The sequence below is a fragment of the Dunckerocampus dactyliophorus genome, chromosome 18, assembly GCF_027744805.1.
Source record: "Dunckerocampus dactyliophorus isolate RoL2022-P2 chromosome 18, RoL_Ddac_1.1, whole genome shotgun sequence".
Lineage (NCBI taxonomy): Eukaryota > Metazoa > Chordata > Actinopteri > Syngnathiformes > Syngnathidae > Dunckerocampus > Dunckerocampus dactyliophorus.
In genome coordinates, this window is record NC_072836.1 from 2666389 (window position 1) to 2683498 (window position 17110).

The window sequence follows — 17110 nt, forward strand, 5'->3', positions numbered from 1 at the left end:
GGCCCTCCCGAAATTAGGCAAAATGAGCCTTTGAAGACATTCGCTAGCTTTCCCAGTTTGGATTCCTAATTGTGGCAAGACCACCATGTGTGTATGTGTGTGTGTGTGTGTGTGTGTGTGTCCTAGATATACTGTAGCAGAGAAGTGCGGCGCCTAACTAAAGGCTAGAATCCTGCGGCGCTCCTGGAAGGTGCAGACACATTCCACATGAAAGGCGGCCGCCATTAAACCCTCGGCTCCAATCTCGCCTTCCTTCACCATTCCACCTCCAGCCACAAACCGCAAAGAACTTTATTTTTCACACTAATTAATTCACAAGAGGCCCTTTTTTTAACGTATAGTGGAACCTCTACGGCAGGGGTGTCCAACATATTGGCATCAGATTATTGTAAAGATGAAAGGAATTGAAGATATTTTCAATTCTGCGTGTTTTACAGTTCAGGGAACCAAGGGGTAAAATACGCGCAATATTGTACGATAACCGAGCCACAATTGAGAATATTCGATGCTCACATGAGTGCATTAGTGTCATTGAATCATTGCCATCGCTCTTCTTGCACGTCAGCCACCACTTTTTACAAAGCAAGTCCTTGTAATGCCTCCACATAAGTCACACACGAAGTCAGGAAATTGCAGCGATGGCTCAAGTAAACGCATCATGATGCGAATAATCAGCGTGAACGTAGGCCAGCAGGTACAAACACTCTTAAGGTACGATGGAGTATTAGGGCCACACTGGGGGAGAAAATATATATTTTTAAAAATCAAAGCGTTCAAAAGTAAAGTTTGCGACTTTATGGTAAATTTGAGAGAATAATTACGTGTCAGAAGGAAAATAGAGCAGAGCTCTCCAGGAAGGAAGGAAGCTTTTATTTAGAACACGGCAGCAAAACAGAGTCGTTGAGCGTTTATGGTAGCATTTAGATTAGCATGGCTAGCCCTTACCCCGCCCCCTCCACATGCCCACGAGTCCCCCATTTTCATAGCCGTCTCAGCCAATGCCTCCAACATAAAGTTACCAGTTTTTTCTCATACATTTACGACGGTCGTAAATTTACGACTTTCATTCTGAAAATCTCTGATTATTTTAATACTCTGTTTTAATACTCGTAACAGGCATTGCCCCAGACAGCTATCAAAAGCGGGGACTTATGTGAATGTAGAACTTTATTCTCGAAATCGCTTTTGTTTTTTGTCAGTGTGGCCTTAATGCTCGGTTGTACTAAGGGCCGCTCCACACGGAACGGTTTTCAGGTCGAAACGGCGTTCTAGCTGCCCTGAAACGGTATTTTTTTCCAAAACAGCTTAGAGTAGGAAAATCTGAAAATGCAGCTTGTCGTTGCCGTGTAGACAAGCAAGCCGCTACTTTCTGAAAACAATGATGTCACCGCCCCGTCGTCGTCACGTGACCAGAAGTGACAAGCCAACAAAGTGCGTTAATAGTTGGGCTGGCATGACTCATGCGTCGCCATTGCCCTGATATTTTTTAGTCTTTAGAATCCAAAATAATCACACTTCGTCATCAGTCTAAACACGTGGAAGACGACAGACTTATGCGCATGCATTCTTTCTTCTTCTATGGTTTGGTGTGTCACATGTCTGCTTACAGCACCACGCGTAGGTGTGCCATCTTTTTCACCCAGTGGTCCGTTCCCATGGGGACATGGCCTGTGTCCGTCCTATCCAGCCCGCCTTTTAACGCGCGCACGTCACGTTTGAAGTCGGCGTACTCACTGGAAGGAAATTTGTGGACAAAGACAAAACAACAATTGATCACCTGATTACTGATTGGTACTTTTTCATCTTTGATGTTGCAGGCTAGCCTTTACAGAGGAGGGTACAGTCGCTTCACTCCCTACTAAAAGAACGAAAGAAAAGAGAGACGTTACACCCCCAAATAAACTAACAAAACTATTTCAAAAAGGCTAAAACAAGTTGGTCCACGGTGAGGAGATAAAAGTAAATTAAAACTTCCAGCGCCCCGCCCCACACCCCATGACACCCACGCAAGCTGGTTTTTTCTCCACCCACCTTTTTAACGTCATCACCGGGTCCCTGCACATGACTGCTGCACACGGCGTCACCACTAGCGCCCCCTGCTGCATGCATGATGCACGCTCAGCGGTGCCCCTGGAGGCGGACGCCGCCGCCGCCCGACCGACACCAGAAGGCACCAAGGCACGTGGAGGAAGTGACTCCTCATTGTTCACGTGTCAAACGACCACCCCCATGCTGATTTGGTCACTCTCCGTCCTGCGCTCGAGTCCCAACTCGAGCCGTCGCACTTTGGTGCGTCTGAGCTGACGGGCGGCGGCAGTCCATGTCTCCATGTTTTTAACGAGTGTCTTTACTGATGATGTGCACTTCCTGTGTTGATTTCTATTATGGGATGGAAGTGCAGCATGCAGTACACATCAAGTCAAGTGTCTTGTCTTCATGTTTGTGCTTAGTTGCCTGCTACTAACTGTAGATTCTTGTATCAGAGTCCACATGCAGCTCTTGTGCACGAAAAACAAACAGACGAGCAGGACATGCAAAGGTTACTATGAATGAAAATATGAAAGGTACTCATAATCCTAAACATTAAATATAAAGCTGGATTCAGTGGTTTTTGGGTACACTTTGGAAAGATTTGGTGCTACCTCATCCTCACACACATACGACAATACGACTGAGTGTCTTGTCGTGACAACTCCGTACAGCAGATGGCACCGTGAGCCGCATCCTCGGAAGCACTTCAGTCCCTGACGTGATTGATCAACTTTGCTTAAAAATAACTCATTAACAGCTGTAACTTATTTCATTAATTAGGTCAAATTCTTTAGCGTTGTTAACGCATGTGCACCAGAGCGAGCACGCCTCTCTTTTATGACGGCAGACGGGAGCACAGCGGAGCGTCCCCGCACAGTCACAGAGTCTGACCCGAACACATCAACAGCAGCACCTTTCGGTATCGCCAAGACCCACACGTCTCTAGTCTGTTCGTCCTGGGAACCACACTTCCTCGTTGTCATTACAAGAACGCGAGATGCTTTCAGTGGCGCTACGACCATCACAAAAACTTGTGTGTAAATAAACAGGAAGATAAAGAAAAACATGAAGTGGATATTCTTATCACTCACTTCGTAGCTCTTCATTTGGACGTACAGTTTGCTACATTTCAGTATGCTGGAAAATACCCTGAAAAGTGCATCGACCTCAACCCCTCATCGCTCATAATAACACGCTTTAAAGTGAGATTCAAATGTTCTGCACCATTTAGGAGACTAGTGTTAGACAAATGCTTGACATGTTCGGTTCATTTGGAGCCGCTACTACATACAAATGATATCAAATGTTTCTTTCTCTCCATTAAATACACTAAACATGGGCGTATTTCACATAGTTGCTAATGGTGATTAATCATGATGAATTCATTTACAGTAGAAACTGATTTAAATGTCATCATTTCACAGCCCTAATTGTATTTTTTTTTTAATGTTCTGCAATGTTCAATTTTTGAAAACAAACGGTAAATTGTCAAAAATGCCATTTATAGTTGATGGCGCCAGCCATGACGAGCTAGCTCTCGCTGTTCAGTCTCATTTCCGGAAATGACGCCTTCGCAGTACTATCGCTCAGGTAAACAAACATGGCGGTGTACAAGACAGAGGATGTTCACAGTGATTATAGCAAAGATTTGAGAGGTGTGTCAATAGTTTTGGAGGAGAAACATTTGGAGATGAAGGCTGCTCGCCTTCCAAACACAGAATGGTAAGTGTAAATGACCCTGGAGTTGCTTATGTTTCACTGATCATCAGCTTATTAACGAGCGTAACGAGGTCTTTCTAGTCTGATTTCTGCATTTGTAACGTACTTGCAAGCCAAATGCTTCTTGAAAAGGTGGTCCTTCAAAGCAGTCATCAGTGAAAAGAACACTGCAAAATCTCTCATTCTCTGCACTTGCTTCGTCTATTGTTGTCCTAAAAGAAAAGTGCACTTTTTGGGGAATTTTACCCATCATCCACAATTGTGATGTGAGGCATGAAGACACGTGGTGTCTGCACCTATAAAGTTGTCTGAAGAGGTCTCCGAAAAGCAGCAACTACATATAATGTGACGTGCGTATTAACCAAGCTAGAGCGGCATTGTTACGCTGATGGAACTACGTTACTGGCGCACTTTCGCCATACCATTCCGAGTAGCTACTAGCAACAACCTTCACCACAGATTTGCCTGCAGCGCTCAACGCCTCAGACCAAAAGGTAAGGCTACATATTCAAGATGCCGCCAGTGCTGTTGTGTTTTTATTTTGGGGTTTAAGTTAACGCTAGGTGGAGGTGTTCGTTTCTGCGCTGCCATGTGAAATCAATGCGCCGAGAAAGGAAGTTCCGGTAATGAAGAAAATAGTGTAAGTAATGCATTCCATCATGAACGTCCCTGTTACCACATGCTCACAGCATGGATATAAAACCAGAAAACCCAATAGGTGGGTCCCGTTACCTGCGTGAATTAGCTGCCCCTTTTCAGCTGTTTTTTAGAACGCAAAGAAAAGAAAGACCTATGTGTTCATGTCACACATAAAGATTGTGGATGATGGGCAAAAAAAAAAAAGGTGCTGTTTTCCTTTAAGCCTTCCTCTTTTGGAAAATAAAAACTTCCAGTATCACTTGGATACTGTGAACATCCAGCAGCAAGGCAATATTTTGGCTTGACTGGTATTTTGATGAGAAATATACTGAACCAGGTTGCCGATATACCTTGAGAAGCGTTTGTTTACTCTGCTTGAGCTAAGAGGTGTCACCCCGATGGCGTCACTTCCGGAAGTGAGACTGAACAGTGAGAGCTAGCTCGCCATCAACTATAAATGACATTTTTGAGAATTTACTGTTGACGTTCAACAGTCAAACAACATAGAACGTCATCCCAAACAATGTATAACATAACATTTTTAAGCTAAGTTGATGAATCACGTCAGGGACCCTTTAAGGACGGTCCTCTTCAAGCGATAACCAACAACTAGCTTGCGCACACGGTGCAAACAGTCATCACACAGAACAACAGGCTTACTCACCGAAAACACCCAACAGGGAAGCTCTATGTGGTGCTCACAACACACATTACTTTATGCTTTGACATGTACAAAGTGCCCACAAGGCATGCTGGGTACACCATCAGCAACTCATACTAGACACCCCTAAGTCATTAACTTCAGGTTGGGTTGTTTTTCTTAAAAAGCTCAGTCCACACAAAACTGATGTTTTTCGTCATGGCCAATGATGCAAGTTAGACGGATCGGGTTGTTCACCCCCACTGTCCCGCCACAAAGCAGATGAGTTGCATGTGGGCTCGGTCACGGCAACGGCGGCCACGCCCTGCGAGCGCTGCAGCATTCAGTCATTGCACACGTTGTCTTGCCTCAGGATAAGCTAACAGTCACGCGTAGCGTCGCGCCAGCCCCCACCAGCAGATTTTTTCTTCTTTTCTACAAAACACGGAAAGCAAAGTGGTACAACTCTATGAACTTAGCCACTGTATTGTATAGAAATGTATGTTCACAACTATGCTGTTTACGATGTGCACTTCAAGCAGCATGAAATCTCCCCTTCTTCCAAGCCGGAGGGTTGCGTACTGAAACATGGGGGGAATCGGGGGCCGTGTTGGAGGTGAAAAGCAACTCATGTGGATATGTTGTAGGTCAGGTGTGTCCAAAGTGCAGCCTGGGGGCCATTTGCGGCCCGTGGCTGTGATTTATCGGCCCGCAGCACAGTCTAAAATTTAACATAATAAAAAACAGCAGCAGCAAAAATGGGAAAATCAGTCAAAGGTGAAAATATTAAGAGAGTTGTAATCTTTTTCACAAGAATGAAGTAAGAGTATGAGGAAACATTTCATTTTAGTAGCATGAAGTTGAAATATGAAAGAAAAAAGGTTGATTGTCAAAAACAATGAATAAAGTTTTTGGAAACTTAGGTTGGGGGGAAATTTATAACATGGGAATAAAGTCAAAATATTAACAGAAGAAAACACAAAAGAAAGTTGAAATATTTGGAAAATTATTTTTAAAAGTAACAGCAGAAAGTTTACCACAGTAAAGTCAAAATATTGTAAAACAAGGAAAAATATCAATTTAGTAACAATGTTGAAATAAAGAAAAAGACGTTTTCAAAGATAAACAAATGTAGGAACAAAGTAAGAAGTACAGCCGAAAGCCAAAATGAAATAGTTGGAAAATACAAAAAAACACTAGAAATGGAAAAAACAGCTGTAATTTGATGTGAATAAAGCCTAAATATTAAGAAAAAAAGTCATAATGGAATGAAGAACAAGTCGCAATTTGACAAGAATAAACTTGTATTATTGCAGTTTTTTCTTGAGCTACATGCACTGTAGCTTCTTAGCATACCTCCGTGTTGCAAAGTGGTCCTTGCATCTTTCCTTTTTCAGTATGTGGCGCTCGCTGGAACGCTGGACACCCCCGCGGTACTTACGATATACTCATGTAGATATGCTGTCGATAGATGAGGTTACTATATACCATATGATACTGTGTCCAAACATTTTTCCAGCGAGGGCCACATGGTGAAAAACGAAAGGATACAACTTTGCCACTTTGATATTATGTACTGTACATATGCTAACACTTTGATATTATGTACTGTACATACTGTAAGCTAACACTTTGATATTATGTACTGTACATATGCTAACACTTTGATATTATGTACTGTACATAAGCTAACACTTTGATATTATGTACTGTACATATGCTAACACTTTGATATTATGTACTGTACATAAGCTAACACTTTGATATTATGTACTGTGCATATGCTAACAATGTATACTCTACATATCATCTTTGCTATTAGACATGTGGTAAAGCCTGTTATTAATAGTAGTCTATTAATAGTAGTATGCTATTCGTACCAACGTCACTCTGTTTTGCTCATTCTTGCTCTTGTATTTTTGAATTTTCCAAATATTTCAACTTTTATCTTCCCAAATTTTCTTCTCGTAATATTATGAATTTATTCCCACAATTTGAATTGTCTAACTTTTTCCACAAGCTAAAGTTCCAAAAATGTCAACTTTATTTAGTGTTTTTCTTGAATATTTCAACTTCAACTGCTGAATTGATGTTCCTTTTCCTCAAAATATCACACGTTTCTTCTCGGAAAACTGCAACCTTTTCTCCTTAGAATATGAATTTTTTCTCTTAACATTTTCACTTTGTTCTCATAGAATTACACCTGTTTTTTATTTTGAAAATATTTCAAGTTTTAGGAAATTGCTTCCTTGTAATTTTGACTATTTTCATAACACGTTTTTGCACAAACTAATTTTCCAAAAATTACAGCTTTATTTGTGTTTTTGTTTTCATGTCACCGCCTGGAAAAAAACAAACATTTCAGCTTTCTGCGACTAAAATGATGTTTTTTCCTTAGAATATAAGATGAATCTTATAAAGTTGTACTTCTTTCTCCTTTCCCTGTATATGTTGTGTTTTTCCAATATGCCGCGGGACAATAAAAACAAGCTGTGGGCCAATTGGCCCCCGAGCTGCACCAGAGAGTCAGTACAGCATTCTTGACTTTGTCAAGCAGATTGTAATAAGAAGAAAGAATCAAAGCAGGGTGATTGAAGTGAATTTGAGGTCGCACCTAATAAATTGGCAGCTTGTCACCGGTGGAAGCAAAATGTGAGGCGGAGCACAGCAGCAACGTAGCAAACGTCACAGCACCGTTTCATTTGCTAACATTTGTGCTGCACTTTACTTACACTATGTACTTTTTGCAAGATATCATGTACTTACAACAATATACACTATTTATGTTAACCACGCAAATGTACGGGGGGCGGGGGGGTTGGACAATTGGATGAAATGAAAACAAACATGCTTCTTCCATCCTGGTGCCACTAAATCCACACTAGCTTTGCTGAGTGCAGCAGCAGATCACATGCGTGTTTATTTACCTTTTTCTGCTCCAAACATGTGTGCCTATGTACTACCGTGTGTGTGTGTGTGTGTGTGTGTGTGTGTGTGTGTGTGTGAGAGACAAACACGATTATACTTTGTGTCCCTGCAATTACATCACAATAAAAAATAGTATGTTTATCCCTGAAACGTGTCCATTTGGGAGATTGTGCTCTCCAGTGGTCGTAGCAAATAAAACCACAGAAAGCCAACAATTGGCAAACCTGATCAATTGTAATCAACAACACAGCAGATCCCCGCTTTTCACGAGGGTTACGTTCCGGCTCCACCCCCGAATGGCGAACACCCACGAGTAATGGATACGCCCATAAAAATGTCTATTTTTAACACACGGCTCGCTCCTCCCCCTCCAAACCCTCCCACTCGCTTGACGTTGATGTTCTCCTCCCATTTCGGATCAACATTTGCAATCAAAGTGAGTGTTGGCGTTATTAAATTAGATCCAGCTTCCCCCCCCCATGTGCCTCACACGCTTGCTAAGCACATTTGAAGTGTAAAACGTACGTGACTCGTCACTCATCCGCGATAATGGAAGATGATCCATCAACACGTGGAATCGGAGGCAACTGCGTCCAAGGACTGCCGCAAAAAGTGAGAAATTTCAACACCTGAGGAAAAAAATCATTTAAAATAAACCCAACATTTTTAATGACAAAACCCACAAACTTGCGGGGCTGTGAATGCTGAACCGTGAAAGTGCGGGGATCCTCTGTAAATTTGACATTGATCCAGAGTCTGACTTTGGTAACCATGACGACTTAACTGGGCTGATCCAGCTGCTAACGCCAGCGTGACTCACAACGGGTAAAAAGAACAATACCTCAGCACACAACAAAGCACCTCCGCCCCTACAAGCTACCAGCGTTAGCTAGCATCACACTCCAAACCGCTAGGGGGCAGCACCTCCACCAATTGTTACCTTGCAAGCCTGGATGTGAGGCGTTGACTCACTGCTGCCCCTGGAGGGACTATGCGGTATTACAAGAAAAGATGGCTGTTAAATTGTTAAAACATTTCATCACGCTATGTACTGTAAGTCATGTGACTGCAGGGACCAGTGAAGTTGCTCCATTTGCCTGCACCAGTTTGTTTACAAAAACAACTAAAAATGTTTTGTGTTTCCAAGTCAGCTTATCACGGCTTAGTTGTTAGCATGTAAATAACTGCTAGCCTGTGCTGAAGAGGCCATTTTTATTGTGCTTCAAACGCCATTTAGTACACGATGAAGTGAATATTTCCTTGGTAATATTATGCAACCACACCTCAGCTGTATTACATGGCTGCTCTTTATCTTTATGCATCCTTTTATGGACGAGCAATGTTCCAAAGCCCTGATAAGCTGGCACGCCCATTTATTAACATACACCAAAACATTTGTACAAAACACCAAGCAAAAAAACTATCCTGCATAAGGACATGAAAATGTATACAACATACACAGACAAACACTACTGTATATCTATCTGAGTGTTTTCTATGTATTCCTATATGAAGTGGTGTCTTTTCAACTGCACTTGTTCTGTATGTCCTTTCTATAACAAGCAGAATATATATATATATATATAGGTATATATATCTATATATATAGATATATATATATATAGAGATATAGTTGTTTTTATTGATCCCATGGCTAAAGAGTACCTTCTGTTTCTTTCTTCTATGACTGTCAATATGTGACCCAAGTACCTTTGATTGTTTGGAGTGTGAGAATAAAGCAGTAAATAAGAACTCCTTACGTCTGTCTTTAACATCGTCCACAAACCTTCTTTTCCTGTTCACGTCTTGTCTGTTTTGTTTTTTTTATTATTATTATTTATAAACTAACTGTAATGCTACGACCTGGTGGCGTTAGCATTGGCGGCTAAAAGCGTATCTCTTGTTTCGAAACATTTTGCTTGAAATGTCAACTGTGTGATGCGTTTAGCGGAGCAATTTCACCACATTTCCCAACAATAATGATCATGAATTACGGCAGCTGGTGTGGTTTTGACCGTGTGCTAACATTAGCTACGCAGCTAGCATCTAACAGTAAGTTAGCGCGTTAGCTTGAATGTGCAGTTTATCCCCGCATATTGGCAATTCAGCATTGGCAATCCCATAAATACTCCAGAGTTTTGATCCCAACATTTGGTTATTTTTGGGAATGATCTTATTTAATGGTCGAAAAAACATCTCAATTGCCCTACATTGGTCAAAGTTTGAGTTGCATAGAAAGTAGTGCGTTTGAACTCACTACTTGCCGATACCTCACTCACGGTGCAACCACAAAGTCACACAATGTAAGTGTACCACACATCAAAATAGACGCTTACACACTAATATACATGCTAAATAATGCTATTTTATTCTTAATGCTATACATGCCGGGGAGCAAGCTTGTGTTATTTTTGGTTGCACCGTGAGTAAGGCCCTTCCCAAGCACTTGGATGTACGGTACCGCTACAGACATAGCGCTACAGACATACGCTACAGACATAGCGCTACAGACATAGCGCTACAGTCATAGCGCTACAGACATAGCGCTACAGACATAGCGCTACAGACAGCGCTACAGTCATAGCGCTACAGTCATAGCGCTACAGACATAGCGCTAGAGACATAGCGCTACAGACATAGCGCTGGCTTGACTACAGCGTCAAAAATAGACATTTTTATGTGCGTCTCAGTTACTTGCGTTATTTTTTGCTATTCCCGGGTGGTCTCAGGAATAAGAAGGAAATACTGCACGGAGGATGCAGGCGAGTGCCGTCGGTTTAACATTGGCGCTAATTCTTGTCTTCGTAAAGGCATACGTGTTAGCAAAGAGAGGTTTTAGCTTCCGCTCTGACCGGATCAGAACCAGACTGAGACTTGCTTAGCAGATGTGTGCTCAGATAGAGGAGGCGGTGGCGCTAACATGCGCACGGACGCTGATTGAATGCGCCACTTGCTTGACTGTCTGTCTCTGGCTTGGGAGTTCGGGGGGGGCGGGGCGGGGCCAGGCACTACAAAGCCGCGCCAAGTTAAATCTTTCATTTTGATTTAGTTATTTATAGACGAGCGCTGCACAGAGACTGCTCGGGATCGCCGCAAATTAGCCAGCATCTGTCGTGACGAGGGTCCCGGGACGCTCGGCGGCGGCGGCGCCGTCCCTCCCCCCTCCTCCTCCTCCTCCTCCTCCTCCTCCGCTTCCACACGGCGAGACTTTTCACTTTGCACTGCCAAAAGTTTGCATGACGACAGGGCGCTCTGATGTTCCGTCCGGGGGGAGCAGTCGCACTTAGCGTTAAAGAGCCGCGTTACAACTTTGTGCTTTGGAGTCACGACCTTACGCTGAAAACTTCAAGCCGGCCTTTTTACTCCGTACGTTGCCGCATGTCGCAACAAGACCGACAGTGGAACCTCGGTTTTTGTTATTTTGTTCCAAAAGGTAAACGTACATAAAACCCAAGTGTTCTTCCCCCACAGCAAATAATGCCAATCCAATTCATCCGTTGTAGACCACAAAAGAAACTTTGTACAGAGGATAGAAAACGAAGCAAGATCATACACGAGGAACCAATTGCTGGCACTCGCAACTTTCTTTGGCCCCATGGTGGGTTATTCAGCAGTCATGATCAATAAAGAAATACGGAGAGGCGGCAAGGCGTCGGCCGCTTGGTTTGGGCGGAACGACACAGTACCGGGCAAGATGCAATAATGTATGATAACCAAGGCCGTGTATGAAAACCAAATCGTCTGACAAGTGGGGGCGAGCTTTGACAGCAGCTGAACAACCAAGACGTGACGACTCACCTTTTCCTCGCTTGTCTCCTTGTTTGCAGTAAATAGGCAAGGAGGCGGTACTCGGTATTGACGGACATCACAGACGAGAGCGACGGCGGGAGGAGAGCTAGCTTTGACAGAACAACAACCGGGAGAGGAGCGGCTGGCGAGGGAAGACGGGAGGCGTACAAAAGTGGCGGCGGCATCAAAGCAGCCTCAAAGTTGACAGATGGAGTGCGCCACTTTCCACCGGGGAGCGGCCATCCTTGTGCCAGAAAGACAGCGAGAGGATGAGACGTGTCCCGTTACGATAAAACATTTTATTTTTCTATACTTTTGTGATTTCCAACGGTACAAAGTGTGTATAAAGGCGTAGAAATATATATATATGTACAAACGTGTTTTTATGTTGGCTTTTTGGGAGATGAACAGTCGGCCCTCCATGCTGATGGGGGAGGAGTGAGGAGGAGCTCCGCCTCTTCCCCCCTCCTCCTCCTCCTCCTCCACGAGGCACCGCCCCTGTTGCGGGGAGGACGTGCTATGCTTCCTGTCAGTGGAGTCAAAGGTCAGCCCACTTTCTTCCTTCCTTTTGGCGCTGGCGATGCTCCTCCTTTTTTGCTACTGTTAGCGGTGCCCCCCCACCCCACCCCCCAATCCCCTCTGGATGCTGTCGTGATGTCACTTCCTCCTGGCAGCGCCCCCCCGCCCTCCCCTGCTATATAGCGACGGGTGAGCCTCACCCGCTCCGAGGACTCAAGTCGGTCGCCGTCTTCACTCGCCCGCCCGAGCCTGGGCTCCGCCCCCGTCCCCGTCCCCCAGCTGGTTGTTGGCGGCGTGCACCAGCGCCGACCGGGAGGAGTAACGCCACTGTACATCAGCAGGGGGCGTGGCACGCGGACTGTTTGTGGCCACGCCCCCCAGCGAGGGCTGGCGTCCGTGTTCTCGTTTGCGTGTTTTTTTGCGCTTTGCTTAGTTTTTCCAGGAGCAAACGTTTCTATCAGGAGTCGCTGTCACGTGTTCAACCAGAATGTTGGTTCAGTTCTTTGAATGTACTTCAGTGTATTCTTCGGCTGTACATAATATATAAATATATATACATATCTATTCTATGGGCTGTGGTGATGTCAGGGAGTACAGGGGGCGGGCAGACAAGCCCCCTTTTAGATTTCAGTCCCCGCCCCCCCAGCCCTGCCCCCTGCTATTTACTGTACCATGTGATCATGTGTTCTATGATTGGACGTGTGATGGTGATTGTGACCCCCCGCCCACACACACACTGACTCACTCACTCACTCCCTTGCCCCCCTCCCTCACTTTCACCTCCTTGGTTTCTGTGATGTTTTGGAATTTCAAACCCTCCCCCGCCCCCGTCAGAGCGCTCTAATTAGATCCAATTTATCGTTTTTCCTGTCCGGCCGACCCATTGTGGGATTTGAACGCGCGGCCTCTGAGCTCTTTGATCTGGAGCTAGCGTGGGGGGGGTGCTGGCCCAGATTTAGCCCGCCCGCCCCTGCTGAGGAAGCGCTCGCTAATGCTGACGTAGTCCGCCGGCTTCCTGCGGCGGTGGGGGGGTGGAGAGAACGTGCTGGCCCTGAGGGGGCTTAGCGGCGCTTTGTTTCTAGAAGCTTCCAACGTCGTTTACTAAAATCTCCCATCATTCCGCTTTTTGAGTGACGTCTCATTTCAGCTTTTGACAAATAAATCAGGGCTCCTCCTCTTCCTCTTCCTCCTCCTCCTCCTCATGCTCAAGACGCTTCCTGTGTAGTGCAAAGACTTTGTGAAGTTTAAATCGGCCTTCAAGTCCGCCGTCACTCCCGTTGCGCTGGAGCGGCGTCACATGACTCATCTGGCCTACTTGCGGCTCCAAAGGCCCGCGGCGGCAGGCTGGAGTTTTACTTTGAAGGGAACTTCCTGTGAGGAGGAGAGGCTGGGCTGGTTGATCCGCTCGTCAGGCAGAGATGAAGAACCACAGTTGGCGTCGCGCGGCCACTGATGATCTATGCACACGCACGTTTTAGCAAGACTGTTAGCCAACGATCCAAAATGGACGTTTTTGCTTTGTTTTGTCACAAGAACAGACGCTCGCTAGCTTGGCCACGTTCAATTTGTTCTTTTTCCAATTTAAAAAAAACAAACAAAAAAACCCCAAAGCTTTGCGTTTCCTCGGCTAGACTAGTTGTTCACGTAGCAGATGTGGAATATTTTGGATGATATACCGTGTGTGTGTAGTTTGTGTGTAAATGTTGCTGTTTTCCTAGAGGGACGCGAAGGTTATTCATGTAAAAAAAAATAAAAAAACAACTTCCTGCCAATTCCTGTGGTGCAAAAGTCATCTACAAGTAAAATTGTTCTTGCAGAACCCCCAAATAGAAGTACAGGTGGTCCTCGGGTTACCGACGTGTTCCGTTCCGAGACATGGGAGCTTCTACTTGAATGACATCTAAATGAACACGGAACACTGGAAGGGGCGTTGCAAGTGAGGGAGAGACAGGCTTGCAGGGATATGTGCTGAGCTAAAGGGTGCATGAGGACTTGCAGGCCTACCTTTGTCCTGGGGTAATTTTGGGGGTCCAAAACCTTAAGATTAACCTTAAGATATTGTCCCGGGCTTGGCTGGGGGGATAAACTCCTCTTCTCCCAGTTCTCCGTGTAACAGCGCACAGAATACATGACCGCTCTAGCATTCATTCATCTTTATCGGTAATGATGGTCTCCACGGTCAGGTGGACACTATTGGTGGGCGTGTCTCCTCTGCGTTATTTTTAAGATGTTTATTGTGACGGCTTTCCTTTTCTTTGGCGCACTGTTTTTTGTTATGAAACGTAACCCGAGTACCACCTTTAATGATAGGCTTAGTGCTCCTAGTGGTTAACTCTGATTGGTGCAGAAGGCACGTTTCAAAATAAAAGGCATGTAGCTGATGCATGGCGTGACTTTGTTGTTATGAAGGCAGTAAAGCAGCTTTAATTATCCGCCCCCCCCCCGTCCCGCCAGGCTTTGCAGCACATTCCCGTTGTACATAAAGACGTAGTTGTTGGTGATTGCTGCAGTCGCCGGTCTTCCACTGTGGTAGCTGCACAAGAGAGCTTGTGACGCTTCACGTGCACGCCACGCACTGTGGTTGTCCATCTCTGCCCCGAAAGGAGGGCGCCACCCCACGCTCCCCCCGGCCGAGGGCTCCGCCTTCATCGTGGTCACCCTGGTCCAGATCTTCCTGAGCACAAGCGAGTCCCCTCCGCACCGCCCCCAAAGTCACCCCCACGCCCCTCGAGTGTGTGTGACCCTTTTTGTACTCCTGCTGTTCTGTACATAATGTCCCCCCCCCCCAACCTTCAGGAGAAAAAAAGTCCCCCCAAAGTCTTGTATTTTGTTCAAAAATGACAAAATTTATTTATAATGATTTTTTTAAAAGCTATCTTTCTCCGTTTTGTAAATGTTCAAGGTAAATAAAGTTTTAAAAATGTTAAAAAATGTAATGGCTATATTGAAAGGTGAAAAAAAAAGTCTTTAGAAGCCCCCCCACCCCCCCTTCTTTGTACTTTGTGTTTTTGTTTTCTTTCCTCTTTCTGTATGCTTCTCTTTCCGTGCTTCAGATGAAGAGTTCTATTTATTATGACATTAACGTTATTATAATTATGACTAATTATTAATATCATCATCCTCATTATGACCATGAATAAACTTGTCTACTTCAACATCAGCGTCTGCTCTTGTTCCCTTCCGACTACAAATCCCGTCACGCAACATCGCCGTGTGACTTAGACCAGGCGGAGGGGCGCCGCCCGCAAACCCATTTGTCTTGGGCCCAACACCCCCACCCCCCTCACCCTTAGAGTTTACAAGATGGAGAGCGCCTGTCTCGTGCGGCGGGCCGGCGTGTACACACGCCGAGCAAAGACAAACTGTGAGTGAAGGCGGCGAGGGGGAAAACAATCGCACGCCTTCAGGTGCTGAAAAAGCCAAATGTAAATACTTGAAAAGATCCTCAGTGTTGACTTGCAGCCTCCTCAAACTGCATGTTTTGTTACTGCATGGAAATGTCAGCCTATCCCGCTTCTTACAGCCCAAACATCACGTGGCTTCCTTTTAACAAAGCCGCTCGGGTTTGTAAACTTCAATCACAAATAGCAAGCATACGCCAGGAAGCTGCTGGCTCTCAGATGGAACACTTCCATCAGTACACTTGAGTAAGTATACTGTGTACACTGTGTACTTAGTTCCTGAGTGTGTGAATGTGAAATGGACGAGTTTGTTACGCACGACATTGTACGAAAACCAAGGCCGTGTACTAATAGTCAAAATCTGGGCAAAGATTGTCATCCAAAACTAGGACCTTTGAAAAAGTAGGGGGTTTGCTGGGTTTTTTGTTTGTTTTTGTGGCAGCCAAGTGTTCATGTTGACGTGGCTTTTTGATCCGTTGACGTGGGCTCTTCCTATCCTTGTGAAGCAGAATTCACCAGTTATTGGATTGTTCACTCATTAATAGGGAACGTGGGCTGGGTGATAATACTTGCACACACACACACACACACACACACACACACAGATGTAAATTCTTCCTATGATAAGAAATTGACTTCTACTAGTATAAAAAAGCAAGGTTGATGTGTTTTTCCTGCGACTGTTTACACATTGGGTTAAGGTTAGGGTTGGGTCACGGGTACCACAACAAAAGAGAAAATGAGCATGGCTGAAGGCGGAGGAGGAGCGGAGACCATAGACACAGAAATTGTTGCTAAACGGGGAGGTACCGCTGTAATAGGGAAGTGGTTTGGTTTCGATAGAGCAGATGTGGAGTAAGAGACCATAATATGCAGCGGTGACAGCAAGAGTGTAAACAGTGGCGTGACCTGGCTGATGCAAAGACATGACGCCTTTATACTCAGTCGAAAAGGACACTATTTAGCTGTATTACCGTTTTGCAATTTGCAGTTGCTACTAAACTGTATACTTGAATTCTGAATCAACTGATGTAGTTTGGGAGACAAAACACACTTGCTGTACTGCAGTTTGTTAGCAATAAACCAATAAATGTGCTTCACAATTTGAGACAAGTGTATTTACTTATATGGGTTAAGGCTAGTAGCTTTTCATACAAGACTCCGCTGAATGTAATGATACTGTCGTACTGTGATACATCCCAAAATACTGTATCTTTGATACTAAGGTCCATATCGCCTGACCCAAGTGTAGACCGTCATGAGACAGCTTAGTTTTACCCTACTGTTGATGTGCTTTAAAAAATATATTTAAAAAACCCCCACAGGTTGGACTGTACAGTGGAACCTGGTTGGTGTACACCCGTGTGTTTTTCAGTGCTCAAAAACATATGCCAACATTTTGCCTGTTGCTTAGGTTAGCGTACAATGTGTCGCATGTGTTGTT

General features: G+C 44.7%; 1 protein-coding gene across 18 annotated transcripts in view; it reads left to right on the plus strand.

The window, feature by feature from the left end:
* LOC129171697 (RNA binding protein fox-1 homolog 3-like) overlaps positions 1 to 16732 on the plus strand; it is a 328221-nt gene extending 311489 nt beyond the window's left edge. For 17 of the 18 annotated variants that reach the window (XM_054760615.1, XM_054760602.1, XM_054760598.1 and 14 more), the window contains one exon: positions 1818 to 11778. In XM_054760615.1, coding sequence (XP_054616590.1) covers positions 1818 to 1929 — 112 coding nt within the window. In that variant the 3' untranslated portion in view covers positions 1930 to 11778. The other variant, XM_054760606.1, reaches the window with a different exon arrangement.
* Positions 16733 to 17110: the final 378 nt, after the last annotated feature.